This window comes from Rhipicephalus microplus, chromosome 1 (assembly GCF_043290135.1).
Source record: "Rhipicephalus microplus isolate Deutch F79 chromosome 1, USDA_Rmic, whole genome shotgun sequence".
Lineage (NCBI taxonomy): Eukaryota > Metazoa > Arthropoda > Arachnida > Ixodida > Ixodidae > Rhipicephalus > Rhipicephalus microplus.
Genome location: NC_134700.1, coordinates 276,024,806 through 276,044,935, shown reverse-complemented (window position 1 = coordinate 276,044,935; position 20,130 = coordinate 276,024,806). Strand labels below are relative to the sequence as shown.

Sequence of the window (20,130 nt, the reverse complement as noted above, 5' to 3'; positions counted from 1 at the left end):
AATTTCTTACTACTCAGCGGTCCAGATCGAACAGCAGGAATATAGTTTAGGTGGCCAAGGGACGCATTCAGCCTAACACTACGACCAACCGCCGAAGTGAGCTCAAGTGCTTCGAGGTGCTTATTATTTTAGCAGAGACCAGTGAATACACGCTTACGAAGACGCTAATAGAAAATATTCCCGAACCGATGATCCCTTTATAGCACTGAGTGCTTAGCTGGCTGAATAACGCGAAGAAATTTTCAACAAATTTCTTTTTTTTCTTTTTAATTGTTATTGCGGGTTTTCCTCCCCCAACGTCACATGCCCTACAACACGTGGCTTGGTAAGGAACTGCGCTGAGTGTAGGCAGCTAAGGAACGCAAACAAAAGCTCAATGAATTAATTTTTTTCCTCCCCCTTCTCTTTATTGGTTTTTCTTTCTTTTTCTCTCCCTCTTTTATTGCTATTGTATTGTTCAACGACGACGTCACGTGCCGCTTCGACACATGGCTTGATAAGGGACTGCGCAATGCGACTGGAGCCCGAGCGCTGCTCGTAGACATTGGCTTGCGTGTCGGAAGCTGGGGGAGAGTGCGCGACGTGTGCTGATGTGGGTCGTAGCACGGTTCGTTTCTTGTAAGTTTTGTTTACTTTAAATGTTTTCCTTATTTCCAATAGTGTCAACCACAGAGTCACTATACAAAGGGCAAAACGTACATGATATTCGACTAGCTTGCTGGATTCCGTGCCAACCGGTTGTGCCCTCGCGATCTCCGACGTCAGCGTCGCTCTGGCCGACTGGGCTCACCCTACGTCATCTCCTGACGCCGACCTCCGACGACAGTGTAGCTATGACCGACTGGACTTGCTCTACGCCACCTCCTGACGCCGACAACAGCTCTCGCAAGTGGTGCCCCGTCCTCGGACTCCTGTGAGCGTGTTTCCATCTTTCTTATCTCTCCTATCCCCTCGATATATCGTCGCTCTCTCGCTTACCACCTCATTCCTCTTTCTCTCTGTTTACACCTTTATTCCTCTTCTTTTAATCCCTCCTCACCCCCATCCCTTCTGAGCTACTGTTGAGGTGTCGCTCGCTGAAGCAGACAGTTACGGGGCTCACTTTTATCTTCCCTTTCTCTCTTAGAACCACTTTGTGTACATGATATTCAAGAAAAAGTAATAACATTCCAAATCACATATAATGTTACTTACACTTTTAGTTGACAACAACACAATACAAGGAGCAATTACTTCGTTATACAGTACAAACGAACACAGAAATATTCATAACAATTTTTTTGCGCAGCGTGCAAGAATATCTGTGTATTATTTAGCGGATCTACAAATTAAGTCGAACAATCATGCATCAGGTAAATTGTACCGCTTTTTATTTGTGCCACGAAAAAGCGAGAAACAAAAAAGACAAACGAAAAGCAAGAATTTCAAAAGCACCTAACTTTGCTGTATGTGCCATGTCATGAGAGCCGAACAAACGTCGGTGACCTCATGTAAAATGTGCGCAGTTTTCCAGCACCACGTTCCAGAAACAGCCGACATGCGCACAGCAAGCCAGGTATTTCAGCGATACATTGAACAAAGAAAAGCGTATCTTCGCTTTACCACATGAAAGCGGAAAGGCAGGCCTGACCAAGTACTGTCTGACCTACTACACAGCAGTGCACATGTGCATAAATTAAAGGGGAAAACAACATAAGTATGCGAGGAATTCGCGTACTACCGTATGTTACGCATGGTTTCTAATATGGCGCTGAATGCGGATAGTGTTTCGGCATTAGTAACACTCCCACTTAATTTATTCTATTGATTGATTGATTGATTGATATGTGGAGTTTAACGTCCCAAAACCCCAATACGATCATCGGAAATTTTTACGAGCTCCGGAAATTTTGACCACCCTCTAAGAAGGAAATGAGGAAAAGGGGTATCAAGGTTGCTCCTTTAGAGGAGTAAATAACTTGTTACACCCATTGCATCATTTCAGGAGTAACTGCGAAGGAGTAACCAAGCTATCACGGTTACTCCCCAAAGAAGCAACATTTAGCAAAAGAAAAATCTGTTTTTGGTTGACGTGACCAGCCTTTCGAAGCGCGTGTTGGCATTTGATTATAGATTTACACTGAATGTGCAAGCACCGCATTCAAAAATAAATTTCGATCAAAATTGCAGCAAACACACAGGATTCGAACTTACGACCACTCAGTCAGCATGCGCGTACACTAACCGCTACACACCACGCTACGGCACGGTCTGAAAGGAAACAGGCTTGCGTAGGCACCAATGGGTTGTTCTCACACGGCGCGAACATTTCTTGCAGTTACTTGACAAAGTGGGCGTTTTACTCCACAACGAAGAAAGTGCCCCTCCTTGCCGTGTCGTGTGCAATCTTTTGCGCGCATTCCGCCTTTAGGAGAAGCGAAGAAGCCTTTTCCGGGGTTACTGCGCAGTTACTCCGAATAACTTTTTTAGAGTACACCTGGGGTTCTCTAACGTGCACCCAAATCATGGCACATGGGCCTGCACCATTTTCGCCTCTATCGAAAATGCAGCCACCACTGCTGGGATTCGATTAAGCAACTTGCGGGTCGGCATGCGAGTATCTTAGCCCCTAGACCCCCGTGGCGGGTTAGTTTATTCTATTGGCGTATTATAAATTCCCCAAAACGTCGCTGTTTGAGGAACATTCTTTCAAAGTGCACTTGTGCTTGTGACGAGTAAGGCGCGCCTGTGAAAATGTGATGTTCTTAGACACATCCGCCTTGTAGTAATCATGTAGAACTAGTACAAGAACATCATGAGTGCCTTTTTCGCCCTAGTGGTTATTTTTTGTTTTTTTTGATGCCAGAAGAAGTCAAAAGATTAGTGGGGGGATCAGTGAACTTGTGCACAAACCGTATGTCTTTGCGTTGTACTGCCTCTAATATACCAACGTATACGTTGGCATATTCTAATGCTGGTTTTACAAACATAATGTATGCCGAATGTGTTGGTGGCACAGGTGCATTTCTCAGACGTCTTTCTAGGTAGAAAAGTTTACGCAGTGCGACCACAGTGATGTTAGCTATGTACATCCCATCTCAGGTCAGATTTCAATGTAATGCCTAAGTACTTACGCCGCACAACGTTAGTGAGTGGTGAACCATGAATGGCGTAACGGAATCGCAATGGATTAGGTTTATGTTTTACCGCCACAGCAGTGAACTTTTTATTAATGCGAATCATTTCTCAGTGAACATCGATGACTTTGAGCGTATCTATCTATCTATCTAGCCACCTACGACATTTAGCTCTCCTGGCCGTTTCGATAATGGTATCGATACCAAACTTGGTATGGAATAACACGGCTATATAAGAACATATTGGACTAGTCATAACATAAAAACCATTATGTGAATGTCATCAATGTCATGATTTGTATTTCGCGGTCCCGCAGCTTTTGTGGTGGTTTCGTTCACATGGCATGTTGCAAAACTGCTATGGTATAACATGATTGCATGATGAACACAAGCGACAGACCCTAACATGAAAATCATGACATGCGTGTCATTTAACAACATCACTACATGTTCACGCTCATAATGCGCTCGGGGCCGTTTCGCTAGCGTCACGTATACCAAATTGGATATTACGGTACGTGAATGGATGACGAAGGTATGTGACTGGTGCAAACATGATAATCATGAGATGCGTGTCATGTAACAATATGACTGCATGTGACGTCATGATGCACTGGCGGCCGTCTCACTAGCTTCACTTATACCAAATTTGGTATTACGGGACGTGAATAGATGACAAAGGTATGATACTGCTGCAAACATGATGAACATGAGATGCGTGGCATGTAACAGCATGACTACACGCTACGCTTATGGTGCGCTCGCGGCCGTTTCGCTAGCTTGACATGTTCCCAACTCGGTACTATATACGACGCGAACGGACGACATAGGTAAATTACACATCCAAACAGGATAGTCACAGCATGCGTGTCATGTAACAACATCACTACATGCCACACTCATGATGCGCTGGCGGCCGTTTTGCTAGCTTCACATATGCCAAAGTTTGTAATATGTGACGGCAATGGATGACGAAGTTAAGTGACTGGTGCAAACATGATAATCATGAGATGCGTGCCATGTTAGAACATGACTGCATGCCATGGTCAAGGCGCGATTACATTTCGACGTGACGCGGTGAGGGTGCTCGCCGGCGTTCATTTCGTGTGCCGGTCCTGCCATTACTCGCAATGCTTTCACGCATTCGCGTTTCAGCGCGTCCGGCGTCCCTCCGTCACAAAAAGAGGGAGACGCAGTCTCGTCTGGGTAGCGCATCGGCGCGAAATGCAGCATGTCGCATTTCGCGCCGGTTGCCATCGGGCCGCGCCGATGGACGCTGGTCGCGCGTAGCATCAGATTATGGAGTGCTCGCGTTTTGCTAACGTAGCGTTGCTGTTCCCAGCGTGCGCGTGCGTCAACGATACATTGGAGTATATTGGGCCCTTCATGATGCGCTCGCGGCCGTTTTGCTAGCTCCACATATACCAAATTCGCTCTTAGGCGACGTCAATGGATGACGTAAGTGAATGACTGGCGCAAACATGATAATCTTGACAAGCGTGTCATGTAAGAACATGAAAACATACTACGCTCATAGCGTGCTCGCGGCCGTTTCGCCAGCTTCACATATACTAAATTTGGTATCACGTGACGTGAACAGATGACGAAGGCAAACGACACATTCAAACTTGATAATAATGACACGTAAGTCATGTACGGCATCATTCATCGCCCCCCTCGTAATATTGTGCTGATTTTAAAGTGACATATCAACCTTTCTCATTCGTGCTTCGCATATCATCGATTCCCACTGTACGTGGGATCTGCCAGTTTTTTACAATAATAGACATTTGACACTTAGTGCACCGAACCGCCACCTTCGTTAGGCATTCGTTGTGGGTAATTTGGTCTGCGAAGTTGTTTATTTCCTTATAAATAATGCAGTCATGCGCAAACACCTCGATATTACAGTCAATGCTTGACGTGAGGTCATTTATAAAAATTAGAAATATTAGCGGTCCCAAGACGCAACCTTGAGGGACCCCAGAAATTACGGGAACTATGTCTGATGTATGACCTTCATGCAACACGAACTGGGAGTGATCTGTTAGAAAACCTTTTATACAAGACAACATCAATCCCTCTACTATCCCCATTTTGAGCTTTACTAGTATATTGCTATGACACACACATTCAAAAGCATTAGAAAAATCTAGTAAAGTCATATCTGTTCGGCCGCGATTATTAATGGTACTACCGAGATCATGAACTACCTCCGTTAGCTGTGTAACAGTGGACAATTCACTACGAAGTCCGTCTTGATTACGTAACAAAATTTTAATTTCTTCGAAGGCAACAGTTTCGTGTTTTAAAATGATATGCTATACATAGTAGCTTACATGAACTGCTAGGGAGGGATATCGGACGGTAATTTGAAACGAATAACTGATCTCCTAATTTATGAATAGGAATTATCTCTGCAGTATTTCAGTCATCTTGTAGCTGGGATGAGGTAAGCGACTTTCGAAAGATTAGACCAAGTAACTTATTACACTATTCCATGTACATTCTAAGGAACTCGTTTAAGGAACTGTAAATTTTCCTTCTTTCAAACAAATGGCATCGTAAATAAAACGACTGTGTTGCTAAATATTTATTTTATTTACTGCAGCTGTGCACGACGCAAGAGTTTCCACTTTAAAGACAAATTTTGCGTGTACATTTTTTAATAGTTCTTATATACGGGACTTTGGTAATCTCGCCGATGGTCAGCTAATTAGTTACTCGAGTTACTAATTGATCGAGTCAATTAGTGTGTGAGGGAGACAACACAGTTGGTTGTGCCACGGTAGCCACACCAAATGCCAAAAGAGCAGCGTTCACGAGTGCCATGACAAACGTACTTGCAGCACTGCACGCAATAACCCACACGCATGTGGCAAGAGTGGATGAGAGTCAACACGAGAGCTGCGTACCGGTGCGGTGCAGCGGAGCCCCCTTGTCCAAGGCGCGCTGTTCGTAGGGCGCCAACACAGCGACCGCCTTGGTCGGCCGCGTCACCACCGTGGTGGTGGGCTGCTGCTCGGGCGTGTCCGACGAGGACACGACCAGGGCACGCATGGACTCCGGCGCCGCATCGTCCTCTTCAGTGGTCGTGGACTTGGAGAGCGCGAACGACGTCCTCCGGCTACCCGGCATACGCAGCCGCAGGGAACGGCTCCGACCCGCTGCCCGAGCTGAAACGGGACGGTCCGTTAAACACGGGGCTCTTCAAGTTAACGTGTAGGTATACAGTAAACGGCTATAGCGTATATGCGTGGTGTGAACCCGGAACGGCATAGCTTTGGTGCCACTATGAGGAGGTCGTTTCTATATGACGTGTTCACACGGAGAATGCCGAGCAGAGAGCACAGCATCGGATACGTTTGCAGTTAATTCTCACTTGACTGAACTACGAAAGACTGATATATATATATATATATATATATATATATATATATATATATATATATATAGAAGAATAACTTCGGTTGCCGCAAGGTTATAAATATAAAAGTAGATGCGCTTTCACAGAACAACTGTTTATTGTGCCGACGTTTCGACAGGAACCCTGTCTTTTTCAAGGCATAATACTATTTACACATGTTCCGTGCCTTTTTATATCCTGTCGAGACAGGTGGGGAGGGGTCAATTGAGAGAGAGAGAGAGAAAAAAAAGAAGAAACAGCGAATCCAGAGGACAAACATTAAATAAAATATAGAAAATCTAGGAGAAGAAGCAAGACCGACTCGGCGTAATTAGAAAGGGGCAGCATTTCAACAGAGTAGGGCAGTGGTAGATGAGGAATGTCATCATTGTCAACAATACCTCCCCCGCACCCACACTTCCCCAAGTGGACAGGGAGCCACCACTGCCCTACTCTGTTGAAATGCTGCCCCTTTCTAATTACGCCGAGTCGGTCTTGCTTCTTCTCCTAGATTTTCTATATTTTATTTATTGTTTGTCCTCTGGATTCGCTGTTTCTTCTTTTTTTTTCTCTCTCTCTCTCTCAATTGACCCCGCCCCACCTGTCTCGACAGGATATAAAAAGGCACGGAACATGTGTAAATAGTATTATGCCTTGAAAAAGACAGGGTTCCTGTCGAAACGTCGGCACAATAAACAGTTGTTATGTGAAAGCGCATCTACTTTTATATATATATATATATATATATATATATATATATATATATATATATATATATATATAGTCCACTTAACTGGAAGTTCACTAAACTGAATGTTAACTAGAACTCGGAACTTGAAAGCAATTCTGAAATTTGATTTGGAATGACACCCTTAAAGCGCAAGAAAAGACAAAGTTGTCCGGACAGTCTATAACGTTTGCATGCGCTACCAGAGTCAGTGCCCATAAATCTCAAAACTTCCTAATATCGAAATCTCGAAAATGTCAAAATCTCGAAACTTTGTAATATATCCTGCAGCATCGGCCAGAGATACAGGTTTCAAACGTTGTCTCAGTGACTAAAACTTGTCGCACTCATCTTTGGTTCCGGACGAACACTGGAAACAATTTTCAAAGTTCGTTCGGGCTAGTGACGTTTTCGTCAGCCGCCCGGCCGCATTTGATTGATTGATATGTGGGGTTTAACGTCCCAAAACCACCATATGATTATGAGAGACGCCGTAGTGGAGGGCTCCGGAAATTTTGACCACCTGGGGTTCTTTAACGTGCACCCAAATCTGAGTACACGGGCCGCATTTGCTCGGCGGGACTGTATGCACAAGCGATGTTGTACCACCACCTATGTATGCTCTAGCACAACTGCTGCCACATCGGCGGCACCAGTGCTAGAGAGCACAAAACTTCATTGATCTAAAAATGAGCCAGGCTCCGCTGATCAAATCCGCTCAACTGAAATATTCACGTTAAAAAAATTCGTTTAGCTGCAAGATTTTTGCCTATAAAATGCATAAAAACCGTCAGTGATTTTCTTAAAGTTCGTTATTCTGAAATATTCATTTAAACCTTCGTTTGTTCAATTGAAAGTTCACTGTAATACGCTATGCTTAACGCTTGCTATTAAAATATGTAAATGCAGATTCGTTACACTGATGACCAAATGTGGAGGGGGGTTCAGGAAAAAAAAAGCATACATCCATTCAGCACGAAGTTATCACGAAAGCCAATACTTCTGTTTTGCTTCAGAAAGAAAGGCCGATATTGAAAAATACGACAAAATGGTACAAATCATGCTGAACTCATTTACTGCTCCACGAAACATGCACTGTTGGCGTTTGAACAAACCAAACGGCTGGACACTTCGCGTCTGAGCCGCTTAGAACGTTACATTAACAGAAAAGAGAGAGGTGGGAGGAGGATGTGCGCAGCGTGCAGCAGTAGCACAAGGTCGGAAATAACAGCGGAGCTAGTGTTCGACTTGAAGCTTTTGCTATAGGAGGCACGAGTGGTGTTAGAAGATCAACGCCGTACCTGTAATGCCAAGCTTCTGCTAGAAAAGCAAAGTTTTTATTTTATTTTGTCAACCCTCGTTTTCGCTTGTAGAACGAAGTAGTACGTCTAGGATTGGCTATGCCATTCCGGTTTCGGTCGGTTCCACATGCAGCACACGTGTTACGTGGATTTGGTGAGAATAAGCAACCGAACTATCAGAGACAGTCTTGTCGGGAACAATTCACGAGACTAAAAGTATTACAAGAGTGATCGTTGTCACGTGGCACCACATTTTCGGCACGTGGCTAGATGTTACGTACCTTCAATCTAACGTGACTAGCTGCTACGTGGTTTCTCGCGGGAACGTGTCACGCGACCTTACGTGAATTGACTAGTTTTACGTGGTGTTGCCCGACTTGTAGTCAAGTGACCAGTTGCGAAGGGATGCTACAGTGATTTTAGCCACGTGACTAAATGTTGCGTTATTTAAGACATGTCACTAGATGCTATGTGTTGCTGTGTGATTTTTAGTCACGTGAACAGTTGTCGCATGATTTTTAGCCTCGGACTTGATGTTATGGCATTTCAGTTACCCACCTAAAATGTTACGTGATTTTTAGTTGCATAATTTTACGCGAGTTTTGGTCACGGAGTAGTTGTTACGTTATATTAAGTGATTGTTATAACCGCGGGACTAGTCGTTACACGACGCTACAAAATTTTAATAACGTGACCAGTTACTGTGTGATGCTTCCTCATTTTTTGTCGCGTAACATACTCGCCCATCTGCCCCGCCGCGGTGGTCTAGTGGCTAAGGTACTCGGCTGCTGACCCGCAGGGCGCGGGTACGAATCCCGGCTGCGGCGGCTGCATTTCCGATGGAGGCGGAAATGTTGTAGGCCCGTGTGCTCAGATTTGGGTGCACGTTAAAGAACCCCAGGTGGTCTAAATTTCCGGCGCCCTCCACTACGGCGTCTCTCATAATCATATAGTGGTTTTGGGACGTTAAACCCCACATATCAATCATACTCGCCCATCACAGTTATCACATTACGCGGCCATACAAATCGGCGAACATGTTGCGGAGCGAAGCAGAATAAGATGAAAACAAGGTCAATGCAATCGCGCGTCGTTTCATCGTGATGACGAAAGGCTTTGATAGCTTCGCTGTTAAAAGCGAAACAACGCAGAAAGTATGCTTCAACATAGCAGGATAGCGAACGCAGAACTGCTCCGACTATTGCTAACTATCAGCTGTCAACCACCTCCACGAATATTCGCGCGTATTGTATTCGGCGTATAATCGTATTATGACGTGCCCAGCGCTTTACAAACTACACACAGTGAAAACTAATTTGCACCACCCATAGAAAAGTCCCGAAGGAAACTTTTTGGACCGTTCTATAGCGTCTTTGTGGCTGTGATCAGACGACCTTGACAGTTTCGGTGACACGGATACGAAACACGCCCCGCCCGCGTGCACAAACAACGTCCTCTGTTCCAGCGTGCACGCTAATCGACCAGCACGTGCCGCAACTTGGCTGCACACGTTAGTTCATTTGACGGGCGTTCGTGTCGGCTGGGCAGCGTCACGCAAGCTATAGGCTTCCAACACTGCGGAGACTAATGGGCCGCAGCGTTAAAGGGACTTCTGCGTCGGTTTAGGGTGATACCTGTAAAGTAGGTACCCCTCTGTCTCAGTGCTTTAGTCCCGACTAGAGCGTCAGAGATGAAGATAATTATCACACAAAGTTATCACGCCGGATAAACCGTACAACGCATGCGCAGTTCCCGAGTCCACTGTTTTGACAACATTGAGGACTTTCTGTGACGTCGACCATGGCGCGTATATCTCTTTTCTTCCCATTTTGCGTTGCCGCTACCAACTCCTATATTTTAAGTTGCTTCGTTGGGTCTTCAATGTGCCACTACCGTAATATACACAAAAGCTTCACGTACATTTTATTTCTCAACGCAATACAACAGTGGGATACTTTAGCGAATTCGGATGTCAACGTAAAATCTCTACCCTGCGTATCTGAATAAACTGTCTTTTGTAGGGTCTGATGCTCTGGGCTAATATTGTGGTAAGGATGTTAATTCCATGCTCCGTATATACTGCTGCGGAATGCCATTTTTTACGACCAGCTGTACTTTATATCATCAATTTTTGCTATGGTGTTCCTCGTTGTTAATGTCCACCGAATCCACTGCCGTAACAGCCTGTCAACGGCTATTGCAGAAGGTGCTTAAAAGGTGCGTTTTACAGAAGGCTGTCAAAGAAGCTGAACTAGTGAATGGGTGAATACGGCAAACTCAGTGTATTGGGCCAAACGTTTGGGCAAAATCAGCGTATTGGGCAAAAACGGTGGCTCACACTGACCGCAGGTCCTGACCAGCGCCTGCGGCAGTGGCGCCAGGTCGTCGCCCGGCACCGCCAGTCCCCCGGCGGCCTCTTCGTCGGCCTTGTAAGGCGCGTCGGTGACATCCTCGAAGTTGACGATGAACATGCAGATGTCTCCGTCCTCGTTCCGAATGGGCGCAACCACCTGGCTGCACAGGAACTTGGACCCTGCACCAATGCAAAGAATTGATTGATTGATTGATTGATTGATTGATTGATAGATAGATAGATAGATAGATTGATTGATTGATATGTTAAGTTTAACATCCCAAAACCACCATTTGATTATAAGAGACGCCGTAGTGAAGGGCTCCGGGAATTTGGACCACCTGGGCTTCTTTAACGTGCACCCAAATCTCAGCACACGGGCCTACATCTCCGCCTCCATCGGAAATGCAACTGCCGCAGCAGGTATTCAAACCCGCGACCTGCGGGTCAGCAGCCGAGTACCTTCACCACTAGACCACCACGGTGGGGCCCAATGCAAAGAAGGAAGGGAGAGTCGAGGTAATAATGTTAGCGAAATTCCTTTAGAGGCCTCATTAGGCGCGAAAAGCAACGGTCGGCGACAATATGAATGAAGCGAAAAATCCCCGCCAAGTGATGACGGCAGCCTGTGGCATCACCTTGATATTATTGCGTGACGTCAAAATGAAAAAAATATAGAATACAAACAACTTGCTGAGGACTAGTTGGTTCGTAATTAGGAAGAATAATCAAGCAGTGGGACACCGAATCAGTGAATAGACAAATGCTTGTCCCGTGGTATTTGTTCCCTTTGTACCCTTCTCCCGAACGGGTCGTTTCGTTCTCCGCCCTAAAATATCAAGAAGGTTAGAAAAATGTACAAAGTAAAAGACTTGAAAATAAAGGTGCACGAATCTCACAGCATATGTAAAGGCTTTCACAAATATCAGACGTTTACAAACGTACCCCTGTATGATTCGACGTCCGATAGTGCTGCAGTGGCAGTTGCAAGAACAGTGTGTAATGGCCCCAGTCACGCTACGTGTCTTCTAGTGACTGGCACTGCGGGTCAAAAGTGCCCTTTCTGAGATTATATTGTAAACAGGCCAATCTCTAGGTCACATAACGTTCAGGTACATGAAAAAAACGCCCGTCCAGCGCGGAAGGTGCAACACAGTCACATCGAAAGCTAGAAGAGCGGCTTTCCAGAGCCTTTACACTCATTGGGTAACTGCTGCAAGCACACTTACTGGGTACCCACTACGGCATTAACAATAATAAATATTTAGGTAGAAGGCCGGCATTCGATATGCTATTTTTCGTCGCATCTAGCCCTGAAACAGGCCACATTACTTTTCCTGCAAGAGAAGCACAATGGACGCCTTCACATTTACACGGACAGCTCGGTGTCTTCAGTAAGCTCTGCAGGGGCAGTGATTATTCCCGCGAGGCACATCACAATTAAATTCATGACATCGCATTTGACGTCGTCGACAGCTGCAGAACTTGCAGCCATTCGTGCAGCTCTGGAGTCTATAGTGAAAGAACTTTCGGGAATTTGGTCTATCTTCTCGGACTCGAAGGCAACTCTTCAATGTCTTATGTCACCCTTTCGCCATGGACCTAATGAACAGTTAGTAGCTGAAATAAGGCTCCTTCATCACCAAGCAATCGAAAAACAGCACAGCATAGTGTATCAATGGACACCAGGTCATTGCGGTATATATGGCAATGACCGCGCAGATGAGGCCGCTAGATCTGCACACGATGGTACCCAATACACAGCCATCCCGTTCTCAAGAACCGACGCAGCTACAAGACTTCGTTCGCTTGCACGTGACCTCACACTGGTACAGTGGAACTCAACAGACTTCACAAACGCGCGCCTGCATAACTTGGATCCCGATCTGCAGCTTCGTCTTCCCCCAAGGATATCTCGAGCTGAGGAGACTCTTCTATGCCGCCTGTGGCTTGGAGTGGCCTTCACGAACGCATACTCTTATCTCATCGGGATGGCCAGCTCTCCTACATGCACTTACTGCAGTTGCGAAGAAACCATCGCGCACCTTCTGTGTGAGTGCACCCATTTCAACGTGCAAAGACAAGAACTCACTGCATCTCTGGATAGACTAGACGACCGGCCTTTGTCGGAACAAAGGATTCTGGGTCATTGGCCGAGCCCATCCTCAGCCCAGAAGGCTTTGAAAGATTTGCTGCGCTTTTTGCGGACAACTGGCCTCAGAGTGTCTTATACTCTTTGACGTTGCCTTTCCTCTGTCGCAATTTTTTTTTGTAATTTCTCCCTCTCTTCGCAACATTTCTTTTTAACATCTTTCATTCCCCTCAGCCCTTTTTCCAGCACAGTGTAGCCAGCCGGTCTAAGAACTGGCTAACCTCCCTGTCTTTCCGCTTAAACTTTCTTCCTTCCTTTCTTCCTTCGTCATTCGTTTGAGAAGCGTGGTATCCGCTAAAGTATTGCGAGGAATTTTGTGCCAATCATTCGTGCAGTGGCTGACGACGATGAAGAAGTAGGCCTGAAGTGGGTGTATGCGCCACAGTTATTAGCTGAACGAAAATAAGCTTTTGTAATGGGTTCCAGCATTGGACGACCCACTCGTTACGCTATTCGCATTGTGCGACGACTGCTTGTTCTTTCGCTGTTTTAAAACGCTTTATAAGTCGTATTAACGCGATTGCTTTTCTAACATGAAGCCTGCCTATAAGGCAAGATTTCCAACAAGTGCCAAGCAAAGGCGTAGCTCAGTGGTAGAATACTGGGCTGGCACCCAGCGGACTCGGGCTCAAGCCCCACTGTGTCACTGGTACTATGTTTTAAATGCGAAGCATTTCTTAGCGAACTTCGATAACTTTGAGGGTATCCTTCTATCTACCCCCTTACGTTTGGGCGTTCTCGTGATCACTACCTTAGCTTGGCGTGAGCCAAAATTAGCATGGGATGGTAAGATGGTTTTACGAATATGACCCGCTGGTCAAGACATGAATAATGTGACGACCCCCTCACGCACGTTGTCAAACACTTCCCGCCAGGCAGTGACACATAACCACCACCGGGTATGTGCCGCTGGTGTGCGGGAATGTGGCAAACGTGATTGACAATCAGTATCTACCCAGGAAAAACGATGATGATGATGAGTAGTTTTTAGTGGCGCAAGGGCCAATTGATGGCCAAAGAGCGCCATTTCAATTGACTACAGATATGAAAAATGATATGGTGCGTGGCTGTAAAGGGGCCTTATAATTCCTCACTCTAACGCGGGTTAAAACATGAAAGTAATAAAATCATGACAGTGGTGTGACATATGTGTGGTGATAGCTGATGGCAAAATGTCATGATAATAAAACCATGATGAAGATGTAGTCACCGCAGCCACGACCACTCTCTATAGAGGTCGTGCTACGAATGACCTCGAAATATCGGGTGAAAGCTTTGCACATCTTTTAAAAACGTAAAAAGTGTTTGCAGTTTAAAAAGCGGATCCCTACCGATGAGCATCCCAGGGTGTAGAGAGAGCTGCTGTTGGTAGGGCAGTAAAAAGTGCTTTTTTCTTAAAGCATCTAGCTCATTGCACTGGACGAGAATGTGGAGAACCGTAAGGGGCTCTCTACATCTTTCACAATATGGCGGATCACCGGTAGACAGAAGAAATGAATGTGTAGAATGTGTGTGTCCTGTTCTAAGCCTTGTTAGTATTACTTCTGTGTGTCGTGATTTTGATAGTGGCGGCCAATAACCTAGTTGCGGCTTAATAGCATGGAGTTTATTATCTGTGTGTTTATCCCACATGCTCTGCCAATACTCCCTGAGCTTTCGTTTTATAAAAGGTTTTAAGTCATGTGCAGGGACTGGTGTTGATGCATTGGCAGTAGTGACATTGGCGTAAGCAGCCAGATTGTCGGCCAAAACGTTCCCTTGTATTTCACGGTGCCCTGGAACCCAGCAGACAACGACATGCTGTTTTGATGTGTAGAGTGTGCACAGAAGTGAGTAGAGTGACACCAGCACGGGGTTCTTCTGTTTTTTAGGAGTTTTCAGGGCTTTGACCACGCTTAGGGAATCTGTGTATATTACCGCCTTTTGTAATTTTATCTGTTTAATGTGTTTTACGACCGCCAGTATTGCGTAAGCTTATCCTGTGAAAATGCTTGCATTAGGATGAAGAACGCCGGCCTCGGAAAAGGATTGGCCTACCGCTGCATATGACACAGAAGTGTTTGACTTTGACGCATCGGCAAAGAACTCAGGGCATGTGTATTTATGCTGTAGTTCTAAAAAGTATATATATGTATGAATGTGTGCAAGTGGTGCGTGCTTTGTGACATCAACAAAAGAGACATCACAGTCTATAAGCTGCCACTGCCACGGTGGCAGATATGTTGCAGGAGCCATCAAACTGGGTTCAAAAAGAGGGACACCTGTTTCTTCGGCCAGGCTCCTTACACGCAGCGCGTAGGGCTGCCTAAACGAAGGACGGTTCTCGAACAAGCCAGAACAAGACAAATCATTAATTGTGAAATGGGAAGGATGTTTCTTGTCTGCCTTCACCTTCAAAAGGTACAAAAAGGACAAGGAACATCTTTGTAGGTGGAGCGACCATTCATTCGAATCCACGTACAGGCTCTGCACAGGGCTGGTGCGGAAAGCACCCGTAGAGAGGCGAATGCCTAGATGGTGGACAGGGTCGAGAATTTTCAAGGCTGATGGCGTTGCCGACTGATAGATTATAGCACCGTAATCTAGGCGTGTGCGTACGAGGCTTTTATATAAGTTAATTAAACATTTCCTGTCACTACCCCATGTAGTGTGTGACAACACTTTCAAAATGTTCATTGTTTTTAAGCACCTGTCCCTTAAATACTTGATGTGTGGGGTGAAGGTTAGTTTAGTGTCTTATATGAGACCAAAAAACTTGTGCTCGGTCTTCACTGACAGAGGTTGACCATGCAGGTCAATGTCGGGATCAGGATGGAGGCCCCTCTTTCGGCTGAACAAGACACAAGTGCTCTTTTGCGCATTGAGTATAAAACCATTCTCGTTTGCCCATTGAGATACCTTGTTCAACCCTAGTTGAACTTGACGTTGGCACATTGAGATGTTGCACGATTTGTAATCAATCTGCACATCATCGACATATATGCAGTAAAAAATATTTCGTGGGAGAGACAGGTGCAAGGAATTCATTTTAACTATGAAAAGTGTGCAGCTCAATACACCTCCTTGTGGCACTCCTGTTTCTTGGACAAATACTCGAGATAAGACAGTGACAACTTGGCTACGGAATGTACGGTTGGACAGGTAGCTTTCGATAACTGTCAACATTCTACCCCGCACACCTAAGTGTGACAGGTCTCGCAATATGCCGAAGCGCCATGCAGTGTCATATGCCTTTTCCATACCGAGGAACAAAGAAAGAAAAAATTGCTTATGAACAAAAGCGTCGCGAATTTGTGCTTCGATACGGACAAGGTGGTCAGTGGTGGACCGAGCCTCTCTAAACCCACACTGGTATGGGTCAAGTAGGCCACTGATTTCAAGGAAGTGCATCAGGCGCCTGTTAATCATTTTTTCAAAGACTTTGCAAATACAGCTGGTTAATGCTATTGGCCTGTAGCTGGAAACTAAGGCCGGGTCCTTGCCTTCTTTTAGAATTGGGATAATGATAGCTTCCTTCCAGGCTGAGGGTAGCTCGCCAGAAGACCATATCGCATTATACAGAGAGAGGAGAGCTTTCTGGGTTTCAGTGGGCAGGTGTTTTAACATTTCATATGCCACACGGTCCGGGCCTGGGGCAGATTTATTGCAGCAGGCAAGTGAGGCCTGCAGTTCAGCCAAACAGAAAGGTTCGTTGTATGCCTCATGTGTTCTGGGCTTGCGCTCTAATTTCTGTTTTTCTATTGCGGTTTTGTATCGTCGGAACGCTTCACTATAGTGTGTTGAGCTGGAGACCTGTTCAAAGTGTGCTCCGAGAGTGTTTGCCTGGTCTTCCAAACTCTCCCCTTGTGTGTTCACTAGAGGAAGCGAATGTGCTCCTTGTCCTGCCACCTTACCAACCATACTCCAGACTCTCGACTCATCTGTGTATGAGTTAATGCCCGACACAAATTTGTGCCAACTTTTTCTTTTCGCCTGTCGGCGCGTCCTCCTTGATTGCAACTTGACGTTTTTAAAGTTTACAAGATTCTCGGCTGTGGGCGAGTCTTTAAGCAACCTCCATGCGTTATTTTGTTTTTTTTTTCGAGAATCACGGCACTCATTATTCCACCATGGTACTCGTCGTTTGCTGGACGGTCCCCATGTTTGGGGAATACATTTTGTTGCTGCATCAACCAAGAAAGCTGTGAAGTAGCATACAGCATCCTCTATGCTCAATGCCGCCATGTCAGTCCAACAGAATAAAGTCATTTTTTGAAACTTTTCCCAATCGGCTTTGTCGGTGAGCCATTTGGGAACTTGTGCAGGACATGTATTTGTTATTGATGTGCTAATAATGATAGGAAAATGGTCACTACCATATGGATCATTAATGACTTCCCATTTAAGTAGAGGCAGGAGTGATGGGGATATTATGCTGAAATCTATTGCTCAGTACGTATTGTTAGCGATGTTGTAATATGTTGGCTCTTTCCGATTCAGCAGGCACGCACCGGAAGAAAACAGGAGCTCTTCAATCAGGCGACCTCGAGCATCGTAGCGAGAGTCACCCCATAGATTGCTATGTGCATTGAAATCTCCCAGGAGAATATAAGGTTCTGGAAGTTCCTTTATGAGGGACTCGAATTCATGCTTTTCAAGACGGTGTTGTGGAGGTATGTAGAGAGAGCAGATGGTGACGAGCTTATTCAAAAGAACTGCTCGAACAGCCACCGCCTCAAGGGATATTTGTAGAGGTAGGTGTGTGCATGCAATCCCTTGATTGACTATAATGGCAACACCTCCGGATGGCACAAAGGCATCATTCCGGTCTTTCCGAAACATAACGTAATGACGTAAAGAGTTGGTGTGTTTAGGTTTCAGGTGTGTCTCTTGTACGCACAGCACCTTAGGTGTATGTTTGTGTAAAAGTTCATGGATATCGTCCAGGTTTCTCAACAGTCCTTTGACTTTCCACTGTAGTATTTGTGTCATTTTAATGTAGTGTGGTGCTGTGTGTACAGAGGTGTTGCGTTAGTTTACAGGGCCTTTTGAGGGCCATGTGATTCGAGGTTTTTCTTTATTGGCGCGCTCCAAGGAGTTGCGCCTATCCTTCGGCGTCTGAGACGCCGGAGGAGCGGGACTTTTATCTATCACCTCTTGTGAAGTGGTGGATGGTACCTGCTGGGCAGGCACATTCACTGAACTTTCGGACCTAACTGCGCCTGCAGTGGTCCGAGGTTCAGCAGACACTGGGGTGTGCCGGCCCTGTTTGTCAGGTGGCGGAGCAGTACAGGCTGCTCCAGCTGGGGGCGCTGGCGGCACGACCGCGGCCACACACTGTGTGACATTCGCGGGTGCCGAGGCATGTGGCGCGGCGCCCCGGCGCGTCACATCTGCAAAGGAGGGATAAAATGGGTTGTGTATTGCGAAACGTTGGCGTGCTTCTTGCAATGAGAGATTGAATTTAACCTTAAGTTCTACTATTTGTTTCTCTTTTTTCCATGCGGGGCATGATCGTGAGTAGGCAGCGTGATCTCCTTCACAGTTCGAACAATGGGTTGTTTCTGAGGTGCAGTTGTCCGATATGTGTTGAATGGATGCGCACTTTGCGCAAGTGGCACGCCCTCTGCAACTCTGCGATCCATGACCGAAACGTTGGCACTTGAAACATCGACGAGGGTTGGGAATGTATGGTCTTACGCGAAGCTTACAATAGCCGGCTTCGATTGATTCTGGTAGGTCACTTGTTCCGAAGGTAATTATTACGTGCTTTTTAGGGGTCAGTTTGTTGTTGCGCCTTATTGTTATTCGTTGGACTTTGACCACGTTCTGGTCCTGCCAACCTTCGAGCAGCTCACTTTCAGAAAGCTCAGTAAGATCATCATCAGAAATGACACCACGGACAGTGTTCATGGACCTGTGTGGGCCCACCGAAACAGGGGTTTCCCCAAAGGCTACAAGCTTAGACAGCTTTTCATACTGAGCTTTGTCACGAACCTCCAGAAGAAGATCGCCACTTCCCATCTTTGTCACTTTATAACCTGGGCCTATTGCTTCTGTGAGAGTTTTGGAAACGAGGAAAGGTGAAATGGCTCGGACTGTCTTGTTTTCGTTTTGACTGTGGATTACATGGTACTTTGGGAATGTCGGCTTTGGTGTGTTAGCAAGGAAAGTATCATCGGTGCGCCACCTTTTTAGGGAGCGATCAGGAAGGGAGGGAAAAGCTTTTGCCATAAAAATACTATAAAGTTCGGCGGCGATGGTGGCCACCCACCACCGAGCACAAAAAGGGGACGCTACAAGGTTGACTAGTGAACACTTGCAGACGCCAGCCATGCATCGCCGCTATAACCGAATATAACTACCCAAGGTTGGGTAACTACACAGGGTTAACCCTTGCCGCCAGGAAATTTGGAAGTAATCGGAAAATAGAAGATGACAGGACAGAAAAAAAGTGAGAGATAAAGACAAAGATGTAGGAAGAGAGAGATAGGAAAAGGCGGCTGCCGGTTTCCCCTGGGCGGTCAGCCCAGGGGGGCCGTCTACGTGAAGCCAGGGCCAAAGGGGTGTGTTGCCTCTGCCGGGGGGCCTTAAAGGTCCAATCACCCAGCCCCAGGAAAAACGAGATTGATTGATTGATATGTAGGGTTAAATGTTCCAAAACCACCATATGATTATGAGAGACGCCGTAGTGGAGGGCTACGGAAATTTCGACCACCTGCGGGTTCTCTAACGTGTACCCAAATCTGAGCACACGGGCCTACAGCATTTCTGCCTCCGTCGGCAATGCAGCTGCCGCAGCCGGGATTCGATCCCGCAACCTGCGGGTCAGCAGCCGAGTACCTTAGCCACTAGGCCACCGCGGCGGTGCAGGAACGACGAGCAGACACATGGGCAATTTTGACGCATCGGTAGCATCGGTAGCGTCGACTCAACGAAGGCACAAGTTAAATGCCAGGGTTCCAACTGGAATCGAACCAAAGCATTCTGCGTGGCAATGAAGCATTCTACCACAAAGCTACACCAGGTCTCGGAACTACTTTTCGAATAGATGCTAATCTTCGAAAACGTCATTAGCGGATGCAGTGCTGCCTAC

At 46.1% G+C, this 20,130-nt stretch overlaps 1 protein-coding gene across 2 annotated transcripts in view; it reads right to left on the bottom strand.

The window, feature by feature from the left end:
• sei (potassium voltage-gated channel seizure) overlaps nt 1-20,130 on the bottom strand; it is a 298,945-nt gene that overhangs the window by 132,041 nt on the left and 146,774 nt on the right. For both annotated transcript variants that reach the window (XM_075895172.1, XM_075895175.1), the window contains exons 3-4: nt 10,895-11,083; nt 6,032-6,292 (exon numbers count right to left, since the gene is read on the bottom strand). In XM_075895172.1, the coding sequence (XP_075751287.1) occupies nt 6,032-6,292; nt 10,895-11,083 (450 nt within the window). The remainder of the gene's footprint in view (nt 1-6,031; nt 6,293-10,894; nt 11,084-20,130) is intronic.